The following is a 14,713-nucleotide window of genomic DNA, read 5'->3' as shown; positions in this document are numbered from 1 at the left end:
GGGGGACGGAGTAGGAGGAAGAGTGGAGAGGAGCTTGGAGTTGTTGGCAGAGGGCCAGAGGACCTGCTAAGGAATAAGACCTGCTACAAACAACCTTCTCTTTGCTGTTCTCTGCTGTAGCCTCATATATCACTTAAACATGTTTGTTCCATGGTGTTTTTTAACCGGATCGAAATGAGTTCTTATTTGGGGAAATGATGTTCTTTCACAGATGCAGTGCCAAAGGCTGTCAAAAATAAAGAAAGAACATACATCAGGACAATTTCTTTTCCTGTCGTGGCTGTTTAAAATAACTATCTCAGCAAACTGAGGGATAAGTTAAAATTTTGAATATTTCATTTTTAAATTTTTTGTGAAAGCAACAAATGCATTTTTTATCCTTTTTATATGACAAGGCACTGGATTCTTTTGCACTTACTATGTATTTTCCACAATGGATTATCCAATATGAATAAATTGGTTCGGGATATAATGTGGAAATACGTTAATAAATATCCTAAAACTTGAAAGACTATGCCTACCTAAATAATCACAGTAGTAATTAGGCAATGAAAAATAAGAAAATACATAGAGCTAACATACTTTGGCCCAGATTCTTGATTAATCTGGCCAAAACAGACTATGTAGAAGGCTTCTGGAGCCCATGAGATCCTACCAAATGTTTGAACAGATAGAGAAAGAATTAAAAATCAGTTCTCATCTGTCCTCTAAGATAACACTGTTTACCCGTCCGTGAGTCCCAGGAATATTTTCACAGCCATTTAGCTGAAAAGTAGCTTATATGAAAGAGGTTATAACCCTTTTGACAGCTCTTTGTCTTGGCCAGTGCAGTCAATAGCTTCTGAATCGTTTAGGCAAAAATGCCAGCAGAGATCAAAAGCCTTCATATTGCCATTCTGGTGTGTGTATGCGCTTTCCTCGCAGGTAGTAGACCCAGCGATTTACGCTCCATTCTGATTGACTCTGAGGGTGCATCATGGGTGTGGATGACATGGGGGTAAAAATCTTCTATTGTTTCAGTGTTCACAGAAATTGTGTATAATTCATAATGCTTTCCTATCATTAAAAGAGGATATAAACGGGCACTCGGAATATTTCACATACTCTTTTTTTTTTTTTTTTTTTTTTGGCTTGTGACCTAACCATCAACTCAAAATACTGGTGCCACCACCACAGTTGAATGCTTACTTGCCTGTTTCCAGTCCTAACAGAGGGTCCTCATGTGCTCTGGCTTCTTCGGTCCCCATCCATGGTCTTCCAATGAAGTTTCCATTGACCTGGGCTCCTTGTGCCTCTGGTGTAATTAGCTTAGTTTCACCTATAAGTCAGTTAACTTCTGACCATTCAAGGACTTACTGCTGATTTGTATATATTCCATTCTCTTTGCTCCTCCTTTACTCTCCTTTACTTTGTTTGTTCTCATCACGTGGGGGGCGGAGGAGAGAAAGGGAGAGAGTGAAAGTAAACCTTAGTTCATTTGTTTATTTCTTAACACTGCAGAGGAAACACATATAGATTTTTGTATTTATGTACAATGCCTTGATTTAGTGTATTATAGAGTGTACAGGAGCTGCAAAATTCTCAAATAAAATAAAAGAATTGCCTATGGATTTCTCTGATTAAGTTCCTTCGTTCTCATTGTTATAAAGGGTTAAGAGATGGCTGTGTTTCTTTTTTGCTATAAAATTTTAACTAAATTATATAAGAAGGCATTTAGCCTTTTTAGCTATTTCTACTATTCTCTGCATTTAAATTAATGTGAAATTTCCTCAGAGGCTTTCCAGCGATCATCAAAATAAACCATTTATAACAATAAATGAAGCCACATTTATAATTTATAAATATATTTAAATTTCTCTAGCCTTCCCTTTAAGATTTTATGTATTTATTTGTTAGAGAGAGAGAAAGAGAGTGGGGTAGAAGAGCAGAGGGGGAGGGAGAAGGACAAGCAGATTCCCCACTGAGAGCAGAGCCCAATGCAGTGCTGGATCCTAGGACCCTGAGATCAGGACCAGAGCCAAAACCAGGAGTCCAAAGCTGAACCGACTGAGCCACCCAGGCACCCCAAATTTCTCTAGTCTTTTTTGTACATCTAGGAGAGATGTCTTTAGTGTATAAACACTTCTGATCTTAGCACAAAATTTAAGAAAAATGTCACTTTGCCTTCAGATTTGAAGCAAAAACTGAAAAAAAAAGTTGTTAAATAATCAGTGAGATATGGAAGTGACTGCATATTCCAAACAGACCTATTAGAATACCTGTGGCAGTTATTAATTTTTTAATGTCAATTGATGGGTAAAGGGTAAAATGTTTATCATTGGGTTTTGGCATTTTTTGGTCGGCTATTTTTAGAAAATGGTATTTAGAATCTTTATTTACATATGGGTTACAGAGATATTTTTAGGCCTGCATGTGACTTAAGCAACATTTTGGCTGGAGTTGCAAAAAAGGCGAGTATTTTCCTTAAATAGAAGGTGTTTATCAAATGCCCATATGGCAAAATTGAAGCATTTGAGGCTTTGCTTTGGTCTTTGAATCTCATTCTAGTTTTAACATCAACTTGTTGTTCCTGTGCTCTTACACAGTTGTTCTGAAAATATATCAGAAATATTTGAGCAGATAAAAAGTAAGATTAAAATTCTTGGATAAGATAGTCCATTTATCATACCAGTTCCTAACTAGAAAAAAAAATGAACATATCTACTCTTAGTTTAGAACATTTAAACCCTGCATTTCATTAAAACTCTCAATTCTTACTAGCATGAAGTATATGATGAGGATTTTATATCCATTCTCCCCATTCTTCTCTGACAGACAAAGTGAGGTAATTATGGAACTGTGTTTAAAATAAAAGCATTCCATCAGGGTGGGGGGAAAGATTTATGTAACATTTAAATAAAATCTTTTCTTTAGCTCTTAAGACACCATGTTAAAAGAATGATCCACAAATGAGCAAGTAAAAAGTTGTCATTCCGTGGAAGTTAGCAGCTGAGCTAATTGGCCGACTTTGGCAAAGATGACCATATTTGAGAGAGAAAGTGCTGCTTTTGGTTTGTGAGGTAGTGACAGAGTTCCTGCAGGAGGTTCTGTTCTTCTTGAGAGGGAATTAATTTCCTGTAATCAAAAGCTGTGGATTATGGTCTTTGCCTCCTTCCACCGTGGCCACAGAAGCAACTCCACGGCCTTTTATTCGGCAACATTACATTAGCTTTTGTGAAACATGCAGGAATATACTCAGAATAGAAGGGTTTCACCTGATACAATTTGCAGCTCCAGAACATAGCCTCTTGCTGCTTTGAGACTGAGGGCTGTACTTTGTGAGTGACTCTATTTGTAAGGCGTTATTTGGGGAACGAAAGGAAAGTGACAGTGAGAAACCCCCATTATGCAGAGGAAGTCTTGGTGATGTTTGAAAATGGAATTACAGAGCAGTACAGAGCTATGGCTGGTAAATGACTACCAGTATTTAACAGGCACTTTTGTAGAAATATTAAAAAATAGCTCCTAAATGATGTTTAATAGTCATAATTTTAGTCTTCTTGAATTATTCAATTTCTATATAAACACACACACACCATTTATATGCACATATCTATCTGTATCCGATACATATTTACAACCTTGAGATTATTTTAATTCATCCTTGAGATTATTTTAATGCATTACAAAAAATGACATTTTGAAAATTATGGCATTTTTAATTCCCTGCATCTGAAAAGTAATCTTTTTCTGTAAGACAAAACGAGGACAGAGATTCAGGGAAAGAAAATATAATCCATAGAGAAAAATGACCTGAGGGTCAGAGATAGGATTGGTTTTTATCTCTGTACAGTTACTATTCATTTAAAATATTAAAAAAAAAGTTTCTTATGTAGAGGAAAAGAGCTGCTCCTCGCTCTCCAAACCCCATTTACATATTAAATTCCAGGACTTTTTCTCTCCATCTATCATCAATTTCAGTGCCTGACTATACCCTGGAGAAGACAGTAATGAACCCTGTAATCCATTTCTTATACCATGGAAGAGTTTATTTATACATTGGAAAGACTAAACGAGAATTTTGTCAGTTGAAAAAAGTGGGCTAGCCAGTCCTTTATTCATTATTATGTATTAAGTACTAAATTCTGACTCATATCCGATTTAGATAGTCTATAAAACTGAGAAAAAATATTTTCCTACTTCACCCTCCCAAATATAGTTTTGGTGGTCACTCAGCCACTGCCAATGAATAAGTGATACACACTACACTTATATGAATAAATACACCTCCGACAGAAAAGGACTTAGTGTTATTTTAGTTTGCAAAGATGTGACTAAAATCATGCTTTTATTAAGGAAGCATGAGAAGTCCATTCAGAATGCTTGGATTATCTTACTGTTCAGTACTGTATTCATTACTGTATGATGCAATCTGATTTTTTTTATATATTTTATTTATTTATTCATGAGAGACAGAGAGAGAGAGAGAGAGAGAGAGAGAGGCAGAGACACAGGCAGAGGGAGAAGCAGGCTCCATGCAAGGAGCCCGGCGCGGGACTCGATCCCGGGTCTCCAGGATCACGCCCTGGGCCTAAGGTGGCGCTAAACCGCTGAGCCACCAGGGCTGCCCTGCAATCTGATTTCTAAAGTATTACTAAATTTAGGTATCATAATTCAGAGTCTGGAGTTAGCCCTAAGTGTTCTGTATGAACATCAACTTGATTGCTAAACTAATACCCTCTGATAGTATAAGGTAGTGTCATTATGATTTCATCTACCGTGTCGGGTTTATGATTTTTCACCTAACACATCAACGTGGCCCTTAAGAGCTGCATGAAGCTTATCTGGGGCTGCACTTAGAAAATCTTGTTAACTGATCTGTGATAAAGAAAAGATAGCAACAGATCTCCCCCCCCAAGTGCTTTGATTCATAGTCCCTAGTTTTTAGTGACCGTGAGGCACAGGGACTGCTACATTTAGCAGCAGTAGACTTTCCCTAAAGCAGTAGGTGTTATTCCATTAGGCATGGAAATAGATGGTAAATGTTAGGTTGTATGTATATGTAATTATATACATATATAATATGTACAAGTAATATCCACATATCCATATTGTAATGTTCTAGCTCTCGGGTGTTGGGTGAACTCAGTCATCACACGATGTTCCTTCTCGCCCTCTCTCCTACAGCTAACCCAACCCGAGCAGGCGGGAGAGAGCCATACCCAGGCTCAGCAGAAGTGATTCGGGAGTCCAGCAGCACCACGGGCATGGTGGTGGGGATAGTAGCTGCCGCCGCCCTGTGCATCCTCATCCTCCTCTATGCCATGTACAAGTACAGAAACCGGGATGAAGGCTCGTACCATGTGGACGAGAGTCGAAACTACATCAGTAACTCAGCACAGTCCAATGGGGCTGTCGTAAAGGAGAAACAACCCAGCAGTGCGAAAAGCGCCAACAAAAATAAGAAAAACAAGGATAAAGAGTATTACGTCTGATTCCAAGATCTTAAAAAGACCCTTGTATAGAAATAGTCTTCATTTTATCTGAGACATAATATAAACTTATTTACTTTCCTTTTTACGAAGCACATACAAAAGAAGACAGGGAATGCAATCAGGAAGGAAAGACTGTTTTTAAAAAATAAAAACAAGTATCTCATGCTCTTGTTTCTCCAAAAAGAAAGAAAAAAAACAAAACAAAACAAAACAAAACAGGGGCCAATAAATTCCCTAACATCCACAGTGTTTTCATTTACTCTGCCTGTCTTTATGTTGCTGGAACATTCCTAAAAGACAGTGATGACCGCACGCATTCATAAAGCAAAGGAGTATTACAACATCAAGGCACAACACAAAAACAACACAACACACAATACAAAAAAAAAAAAAAAAAAAGAAGCTACCTATGATCCTGGATTTAGCCAAAGTGCTAGCGCTTTCCTGAGTTAGTCCGATTGCCAGAGAAGACTGTGTCATTTTGAATGACCCAACCTGCAAACCTTTGGGTTTGCCACCTGGCCGCAACTGGAGCAGTGGTTGGAACTTGCATTTGAAACAAAGTGCTGGCTTTTTTGAAGACTTGTGTAGGAACACATTCAAAAAGCCCCTTTCTGGTGGTGAGGGAAAAAAAAGTATGGAGGCCTTATTTTCAACCATGTGAAATATAAGGCACATTTTCACACTAAAATTTCAAAACAACAAAACAAAAAAACAAGAGGGCATAGATGCAATCATTGGGAAATTTTCATGCACGCTTAATATGTTATTACATATGTTTATATAAAATCCATCTCTGTGTGCTTTCTGGACTGTGATAAGTGACGTTTTATAGCCTGTTGTATAGAAAATGCAAAATATATCTCTGCTCTTCAGCCATTTTTGGTAAATTCAATGTTATAAGTGTTGCTAAGTATAGGGAGTTTTATGACATCGGAGCAACAATTATTTCAGGGTTGTTTTTTTTTTTTTTTTTTTGCCACCATTATAAATTGCCACAATTACTTACTTTTTTAAAAAAAATTACAATGTAGTGTTTATTCTAAGGAAGATATGTATGAATGTATATAAAAAGACTCAGCTACTTTTTTTTTCTAACATGTACAGCCTTCATTCTGTTGCAATTAAGTTTTAGTATTTGTATGAAAGGTGTGAATTAGAAGGTAAAATATATACATATGTATCTTATAATCTTCTTTTCTCCCCTAAATACTCACATTTTCCACATACTTTCATCATTTACAAACGCAAATACACACACAGACACATACACACACACACACACACAAATCCAGAGGAATCCATCAAATATGATGGAAAACCCAAGCATATATATAACAGCAAATGTTTACTGACAAATTGATAAGCAGGAAGGAAGGAAGATAGTTGTGCCAAGGTATTGATGACAAATGGGGTGATTTGCTTCACTGAGATCATGCTTCCAAGAAACCCTGAGAATATTTTAGTCCCTAATGAAATGGAACCTTTTCTTATCAAATAGAATATCACTGGCATATTGATGCATGAATATGAACCATTTTGTGGGGGAGGCTAGTGTATACCTTAACCACCCTGGCTGCCGCAATTAAAAATTTTGTTTCCAATAAAATTATACATACGAGATTTTATATATGTATATAAAATCTCTGCTCTGAACTTGATGTGCATGATAAATACTTTGGAAAGTAAACATTTTCTCAACTAAGAAAGTATTTTTAGTAATCTTTGATTCTGTATTACTATCCATCTTAAAAAATCATTCTCTATTTGTTGATTATTGACCATATTTTAACTTTTCTGGTTTTCATATATATCATTAAATATAGTTTTAGTTTAACACACATTAAGTAATAGAAAAATACAGATTATACACTTGTTTTGCATATTGTTTCAATGATGTTCATAGCAATAAATTATTAATATGAGCAGGCAATGCAAAGGAAATGCATTATTAGATTGGAAGGTGATGCCTCAGTAAAAATTGGTCGCATTACTTTAAAACATCTCCTAAAAGAATGATACTAGATTTCATAAAAGAGAATACCTTTACAATTAGCTTTAATCAGCAAAGGCAAAAAAATGCAAAACATCTTTTGTGATACTTTAGGTGATGAAAAAAGCCAAAAAGTGGCCTGGATTTCAGACATACAGCACCTTAGAAATATGTGTAATTCATAGCAAATCACCACTATCTATGGTTGCCAAGTAATTGTGTTGTGTGAAAAGTCTTAAAGGCTTTTCATGACCCAGAAAGTAGAGGTTTAAAACTAAAATTTAGTATCTATAACTTGTGTTTCAGATTTTCTTCTTTTTTTTAAATTTGCTAGCTTAAAGAATTCATGTCTTTTTTTTTTTTTTTCCTCTCATTCAGTCTTACTCAGGGAAAGCCAGTGAAATAAGAACGTAAATATGAAACCACTAATTTACATCTTGAGGTTTTAAAAAGAAATGGTTGCTTTTCCGTATGATCTACTGAACTCAACCTAGTTTCCAACTGGAAAGATTCTAAAATATGATAGAAAATAAATTAAATAATGGTATTTTTAAGCAGTATATCTATGAAGCATGTTGTTTGGGATTGATTTCATTGTTTCTTTCCAGCATAAATTTTAAAACTTCATGTAATGATATAATCTAATATTGTCAGTAAAAATACTTCTAATGTTATTGGCCTACACAAAATCTAGCAATCTTTTTCTTTTTTTTTTTCTTCTTTCTTTCTTTGTGAATGGAGAAAGAAAAGAGAGGAACATGAGCTAGAGAGAAAAAAAAGACATGAATAAGATCCCAAGTATCTTCATATCAAATGTATCAGGGTTCCATGAATAGTTTGCAGTTAACAGGATTTCACACTACCTGGCATAAATTTGATTACATCTCTAGACTGTAACTTTTCTGATTGAGTATGCTTCTTTTTTATCCATGTAATGTGTTGCCTTTTTAAAAAAAACAAAAAACAAAAAAACAAATACTACAATAATGTGTGAGGTGGTCAATCCCCAAGACATTAAAGAAAGGCCACATGACCCTACCCTTCTAGTGCTTTGTGTGATTGGGTATCTAAGGGTTTTGTTTTGTTTTTTCTGTTGCAAGGCCAATTTATCCATTATTGGAAATGCTAAGCAAGTGGAATTTACTGTTTTGTTAATAAAATATTTCTTAATACAACTGTGGATTTATTGATTTTAAAAAAAAGTGTATGCGGCACCATTTTGGGAAAAGTGGCCCAGTAAGGAAGACTGAATTTGAAAGGAAAACCTGCCCTTTAGACAAGCAGGGGATGAATACTGCTGATCTTTTTCTGGGTTTTAATATTCAGTAAGCACATCTACATTCATAGATTTAAGATACAGTCACTAAATGTACCTCTGTTTACATCTGTGCATCTTGCTCTCCAGGAAACTGCAAACTTGTAAGAAGTAGTTAAAAACAACATGAAGATGCTGATTTCATACGTAGGATTTTCTCTATAAAAAGCAGTATAATTCAAGTAAACCTGTGATTAAATTCCAATACTATCTTTTACTAGCTACAAGTTGACAAATATAATTTCTCTCACTTTTCTCATTAGTAAATTAAGGGTAATAATATCAACCTCATAGGGTAGTAAGGATCATAAGAACTAATGTGCCTTGCACAACTAAGTATAAAGAAAAGGTGGCTACTTGTATACTATAATTTTCCATAACAATAATTCAAGAAAATATGTCAAAAATGTTTGCTCAGGTTGTGCTATTTGAAAAATAAAAATACAAAAAAGTGTGTAAAGGAATATACTTTTTCATCTCTTACATACTTTTTTTTTTTTTTTTTTCCGCAAAAGCAAAGTAACTGTGGAAGTGAGATGACCCATCACTCACTTTCTGTAAGTTTCAATCCAACAGTTGGTAACTGATTTAAAACTCTGGGCTTTGAAAATAATCTGATAGGAAAGCAGGAGTTTGGTCATTTTCTCCTTTTTCACTGAAAATGGTTTCAACATGAGTATTTAATCTATATTACACCTACCTTGTTCTAGACATGTGTTATTTCTTATTAACTCATAACTTTTAAATATAATAGGGAAACAGTCTACCTCTTCTTAATGTCTAAGTTAAAGGCTATGTAATACAGCTTACCATTTTAAAAGCATGAAATTTTAAAGATGATGAAATAAATAGTACAAAATTTACCAGTAGTAAACAGAATTCAAGGATTAGGAACCTCTAACAATATTTATTAATAAAACTTGACAGATATATTCAGAAAAGTATTTTCTCAGGAAGAGAGCCTAATTGGGCTCATCAATCTTCAAAGGACTTCAAAATTCTCTAAAATATTAAGAATCAAACCAGCAAAACAGACATTGAATATAAACAAAACTTTGTTATAAAAATAATGTGGAAGAAAATGGTTCAGTGAGGATCAAAAAAGCATCAAGAAATATCATATATTTTTACAATGTACACGGACAGTATCCTTTTCTATATAACTTGTTCAGCTACCTGACTTTTATATAAATTAACTTTGCTTCATTTTTACAAGTTCAACCTTCAAATATTTATTGAGACCAGTATATGTAAATCACTCTGTTCATCTCATATCCACTATTTTGGACAATGTGATATTCATTTGAAGACAAATGTCTCCAAAGATTGGCATAATTAAGTATTTTGAAGATCCATTGTACATATCTAATGCACAGCAAGGAAGGCTCTATCCACCAAAAGTATCCATCCTGTGGAGGTCATTGATATTCCAGGGTAGTAGATGGACTACAAAAAGACACCTGATTGACCTCAAAATTAAATTCATTGGAAAGGAGGAAATAGTTCTTTGTGAGGCTTATACAAAGAAGATGCTTTGACCACTTCTTGATAGTTTGTCTTTTATCAAGGAGGCTGAGTGATTCTAGACCAATTACTGAGTGCTGTTCTCCCAAACAAGACAGCAATTCTGGGTAAGGAACATGGGTATTCAAGTGGTAGCATCCAATGTTCCTTACCTGAATTCCAGTTCTATGAAAGAAATGGTGATGGTTTCTAATGTACCAACCTCATTTAAGAGTGCAAAAAAAACTACCTGAAGAAACAGAATATGGAGCCACATTATTGATCCTTCAGTAAAAATAGCAATAAATAAATGGGGTCTTTTAAATACATAAATAAATGCATAAATAAGTTTTGTTGAATACTTCTGGTATTTACTGCTTAGAACAATGAGTTTTTACAGTTATAGAAACTGGTAATGATCTGTCATAAGCACAGAATTTAGAGCAAGATGTTTGGAACCTGAAGTCTGGTTTGAAAATCATTCCACCATATCAAGCTTATTCAGATAAGTAAAATAATGAGGTGCACATGGGTGGCTCAGTTGGTGAAGCACCCAACTCTGGATTTCAGCTCAGGGCATGATCTCAGAGTCCTGAGAGCAAGCCCTGCATCGGGTTCCCCTCTGGGTGTGGAGACTGCTTGAGATTCTCTCCCCCTCTGCCCCTCTCCTCACTCATGCACATGTGTGCACTCTCCCTTCCTCTCAAAATAAATAAAATCTTTTAAAAAAAAATCATAAGTGTGATAAGGCAACTTTTAGTTTCTGAGTTTTCAAATATAATGTGTTTAAATGCTTTACATAGTTAGAATTCGATACTTTACTAGAAGATAAAAAAGTAAAGTTTACCTCCTTAACAGTATTACATGGAGATGTTCTGGGCAGCTACAAAGAGAGTAGGATTCACATAAAATTATAGGTTCAAAATTAATATTTTGATGGTTTAATAGTGCTAATATAGGTGGCATTTTTACGTATCCCAAAGTATTATCTAGCCATGACTAAAGAAGTGGTTGCTTCTTTTGTGAGGTCGTCTATTTCATTGCAGGGTAGTTGTGATTTCTTACTTCTAGATTTCTATAGCTCCCATTTGTTGGTTCTAATTTCCTTTGTGCATTTTCCACATAACAGCCTTTCCAATATTATTACTTCTCTCTACCCTTGCCTGGGTTTTCTCTTCTTCATTCTTAACATTTTGGTTTCCCTTAATTATTACTCAAATTATCTGGATGCTAAAATTCTCATAATCTTAATTCCCTTCTCTTAAACTACCGTTCTTCTCAAAATGTGATATAGAAGTAACCACAGTATTTATAAGTCCAAATTACAATGGATGTATCAGCTTCCCTGATTTGAACTTTATTGTAATAGTGATATTCAAGGTTGCATTATTTAAAAAAAAACTGATAATATGTTTTTGGATTATATTAAATTTATGATCAATTAAAATCAGATTTTTTCCAAGATAGGTCTCCTTTAACTTATACCTATGAAATGTATTATTTGAATTTAAATGTAGAACTTTATAACTATCCATGAGAAATTGGGTGTGGCTCACAATTGGTTCTCTCACAATGTCCTTTCACACAGAATCATTGCCCAATTTTAGATACATTTAGTGAAAATTTCTTCTCTAGGAAAGATATTAGGGATGACTCAAGAGACCTCCCACTAAACAATGCTCTTAACTGGGGATCAGGGATGGATTTTGCCCCTTAAGAGACATTTGTAATCTCTGGACACAGTTTTCATTGTTATGGCTGGGATGGGAAATGCTACTGGCATTTACTGGGTGCAAGCCAGGGATGTTGATAAAGAGCTAATAATGCACAGGAAAACCTCCCCCAAACAAACAATTATCCTGTACAAAATGTTAATATTTCCTAGGTTGATAGTCATAATACATATCACCTGGCTCAAATAATGTGCATCAACTTGCCAATTATCTTTAAGTGGAGATTAACTCAATAAATTCATCTTGTTTAGGAGAAGATCATGAGAAACTAAGTTGCCTTGCAAACAGGATACAGATAATTTTCTCCTAATGTGTCAGTGGATCTACTGAGAAAGCAAATTAATTTGTAATGATGTTTATTAATTACTACCATTTTTTTGAGAAAAATGGCCACAGTGCATCTATTTTTAAAAACAATTCTAATTTTGATTTATAGAATTTGAAACATTCTTTGAGTGTTACTTCTAAACTCAGGGCAAATCTTGCCTCCTCCATTCCACTGTCACTTCTTATTTTCTAAAAATGTCAAAATAACCAGTAAAATTTCGTGATCACATTAAAGTTCTCTTGGCTGCATATGGCCTTGTCAAGGACAGATAAGCTTTTGAAGAAGGGATCTATAAATCATTTACTCTTCACTTACCTGGAGCATCATTTCTCACTGGTACCCTATTTCTTGGAATCTGATTGCAAGAGGCTTACATATAAGTGTGATTTCTGGCCTGCTTAGTCTATCAGATAATCTCCAATAAGTACTCTGGTTGTTTTCTTTCATTTCCAGAAAGCCACTATAATGGACTTTTCCTTCCATTATCCAATAAGCTCACTCAATATCAGAATATTTTTCAGAGAAGTGATTCCATGGAACGGAACGCTGGAAGAGGAATGGGGAAGAGGAATGGAGAAGTGACTTAAGAATGAGAAAGAAGCCCAATAAGATTGTAGTATTTGATGAGTTACTGTTAGGAACAGTAGGGGCTCACTGCCACTTGAGAATTCTAAGAGACAGTGTAGAACAAGCTTCAGAATTGTTTTGCCTGAGGGCTAAGGAAATGGGGATGTTTATCTGTCAATTCCCATCAGTCTTTTTTTTTTTTGAAAGACTTCTAGGGGGTAAAAGGGTAGAGGCAATAATCCCAAAATACTTTATGTGGTGTTGCAAACTGAGTATAAGCTGTGGTCCAGAGAAAGCCTTCAAGCAAGGAATTGCAAGTGTTTGCAACTAGAAGCCGTTCGGTTCTTGTTCTCAGAGTGGTAAATGCTAAGGTATACAGACGGGATGTCTGCACATTGATACAGTTTCTTATGCATTTGTGACTTAATACTTTTACTAAAATTGAATGCTCTCTGTCATGTAAAATCAGTTCCAAACTTAGCAGCTCATTCTCCAAAATGATGTGGTTCTACTCTCAGACCAGCCTCTATATTTTCCCTTGATTCTGATGGTTTTCGTAGGACCACCATGGCTAGTTTCTGACCATCTTGCAATAATTTCCTACCATAACCACAATAGTCTCACAACTTCTATTCTTTTCTCAGTTCTAGTGGAATAATTTATCTCAGCATCTCTCATGTCACATTACTAACTTAGACCCAAAACCCAAACATGCCTTTCCTCAAATATAATCAAGGATCATTGGGCATGTGGAGTTACCCTCTGTGAATGGGGAAAAGGTAGTCTCAGAAATCAGATTCACCTCTTTCTTTATATGTTCTTCACAAATGACCCACTTTATGTCCCTCGCTCACTCTGAAGCTGTCTCAGATGCCTGCCTCTGGCTAGGAGAGGATGGGATAGAATGTATCCCTTCCCTACCTATGGAAAAAAACATAGAAAATGAACTAAAAGGTTTAAACATTATTTTGCTCCATGTCCCCAATGATAAATCTGAATTTTTTATATCAGGAGGTAGGATGGAAGAGGTTGTGCCTTAATATTGCTCACTTGCCTATATGCATTATATATGCTATAGGATCTCACCTCTAGACACATGCCCTGTGCTTGTGTGTGTTTCCCTTGGATCTTGAAGCGTATTCCACAGAGATGCCCTCTCACTTCTTTATACTCTTCCCATTTCCCCTTCAACCAGTCCTTTAACCTCATTGTTTGTGCTCCTCTCATGACATGGAAATCTTCACAATATCTAGTATGCATTTAAAGGCATGGCCATAATGGACTTCTGTAGGGTAACATTTCAAGTCTTAAGTATGAAAAAAAATGATTACAGACAACCAAGTGGTCTTGTATTCTGGATACAACTTTATTTTCTCTCTTTCCTTCTAGGTTTCTCTATGGGTCCCTATGTAAAAAAAAAAAAAAAAAAAAAAAAAAAAGAAGAAGAAGAAGAAGAAAGAAAGAAAGAAAGAAAAAACAGGGGCACTGGGTGGCTCAGTTGGCTGAGTGTCCGACTCTTGGTTTTGGCTCAATTCATGATCTCTTGGATCATGAGATGGAGCCCCATGTTTGGCTCTATGCTCTTCAGTGAGTCTAAGTGTGATTCTCTTTCTCTGCCCCTCCCCCACCCACACCCTTGTGTGCCCGTGCTTTCTCTCTTTCTCTACAATGAATAAGTAAATCTTCCAAACAAAACAAAAAAGGCATTGCACCGCATATGTTGTTCTCCTGACGACAACCTTCACAAGATACCTTGCCTGTTCACTTAATTTTGGACTAAATTATGCTAAAGAGTTCTTG

At 35.5% G+C, this 14,713-nt stretch overlaps 1 protein-coding gene across 6 annotated transcripts in view; it reads left to right on the top strand.

The window, feature by feature from the left end:
• The window catches only part of NRXN1 (neurexin 1), a 703,336-nt gene extending 694,127 nt beyond the window's left edge, over positions 1 to 9,209 (top strand). For all 6 annotated transcript variants that reach the window (XM_055329133.1, XM_055329135.1, XM_055329134.1 and 3 more), the window contains one exon: positions 5,167 to 9,209. In XM_055329133.1, coding sequence (XP_055185108.1) covers positions 5,167 to 5,474 — 308 coding nt within the window. In that variant the 3' untranslated portion in view covers positions 5,475 to 9,209. The remainder of the gene's footprint in view (positions 1 to 5,166) is intronic.
• Positions 9,210 to 14,713: the final 5,504 nt, after the last annotated feature.

The sequence above is a fragment of the Nyctereutes procyonoides genome, unplaced genomic scaffold, assembly GCF_905146905.1.
Source record: "Nyctereutes procyonoides isolate TBG_1078 unplaced genomic scaffold, NYPRO_anot_genome, whole genome shotgun sequence".
Taxonomy (NCBI): Eukaryota; Metazoa; Chordata; class Mammalia; order Carnivora; family Canidae; genus Nyctereutes; species Nyctereutes procyonoides.
The sequence above is the reverse complement of the archived record's forward strand: the minus strand, read 5'-3'. Positions and strand labels throughout refer to the sequence as shown.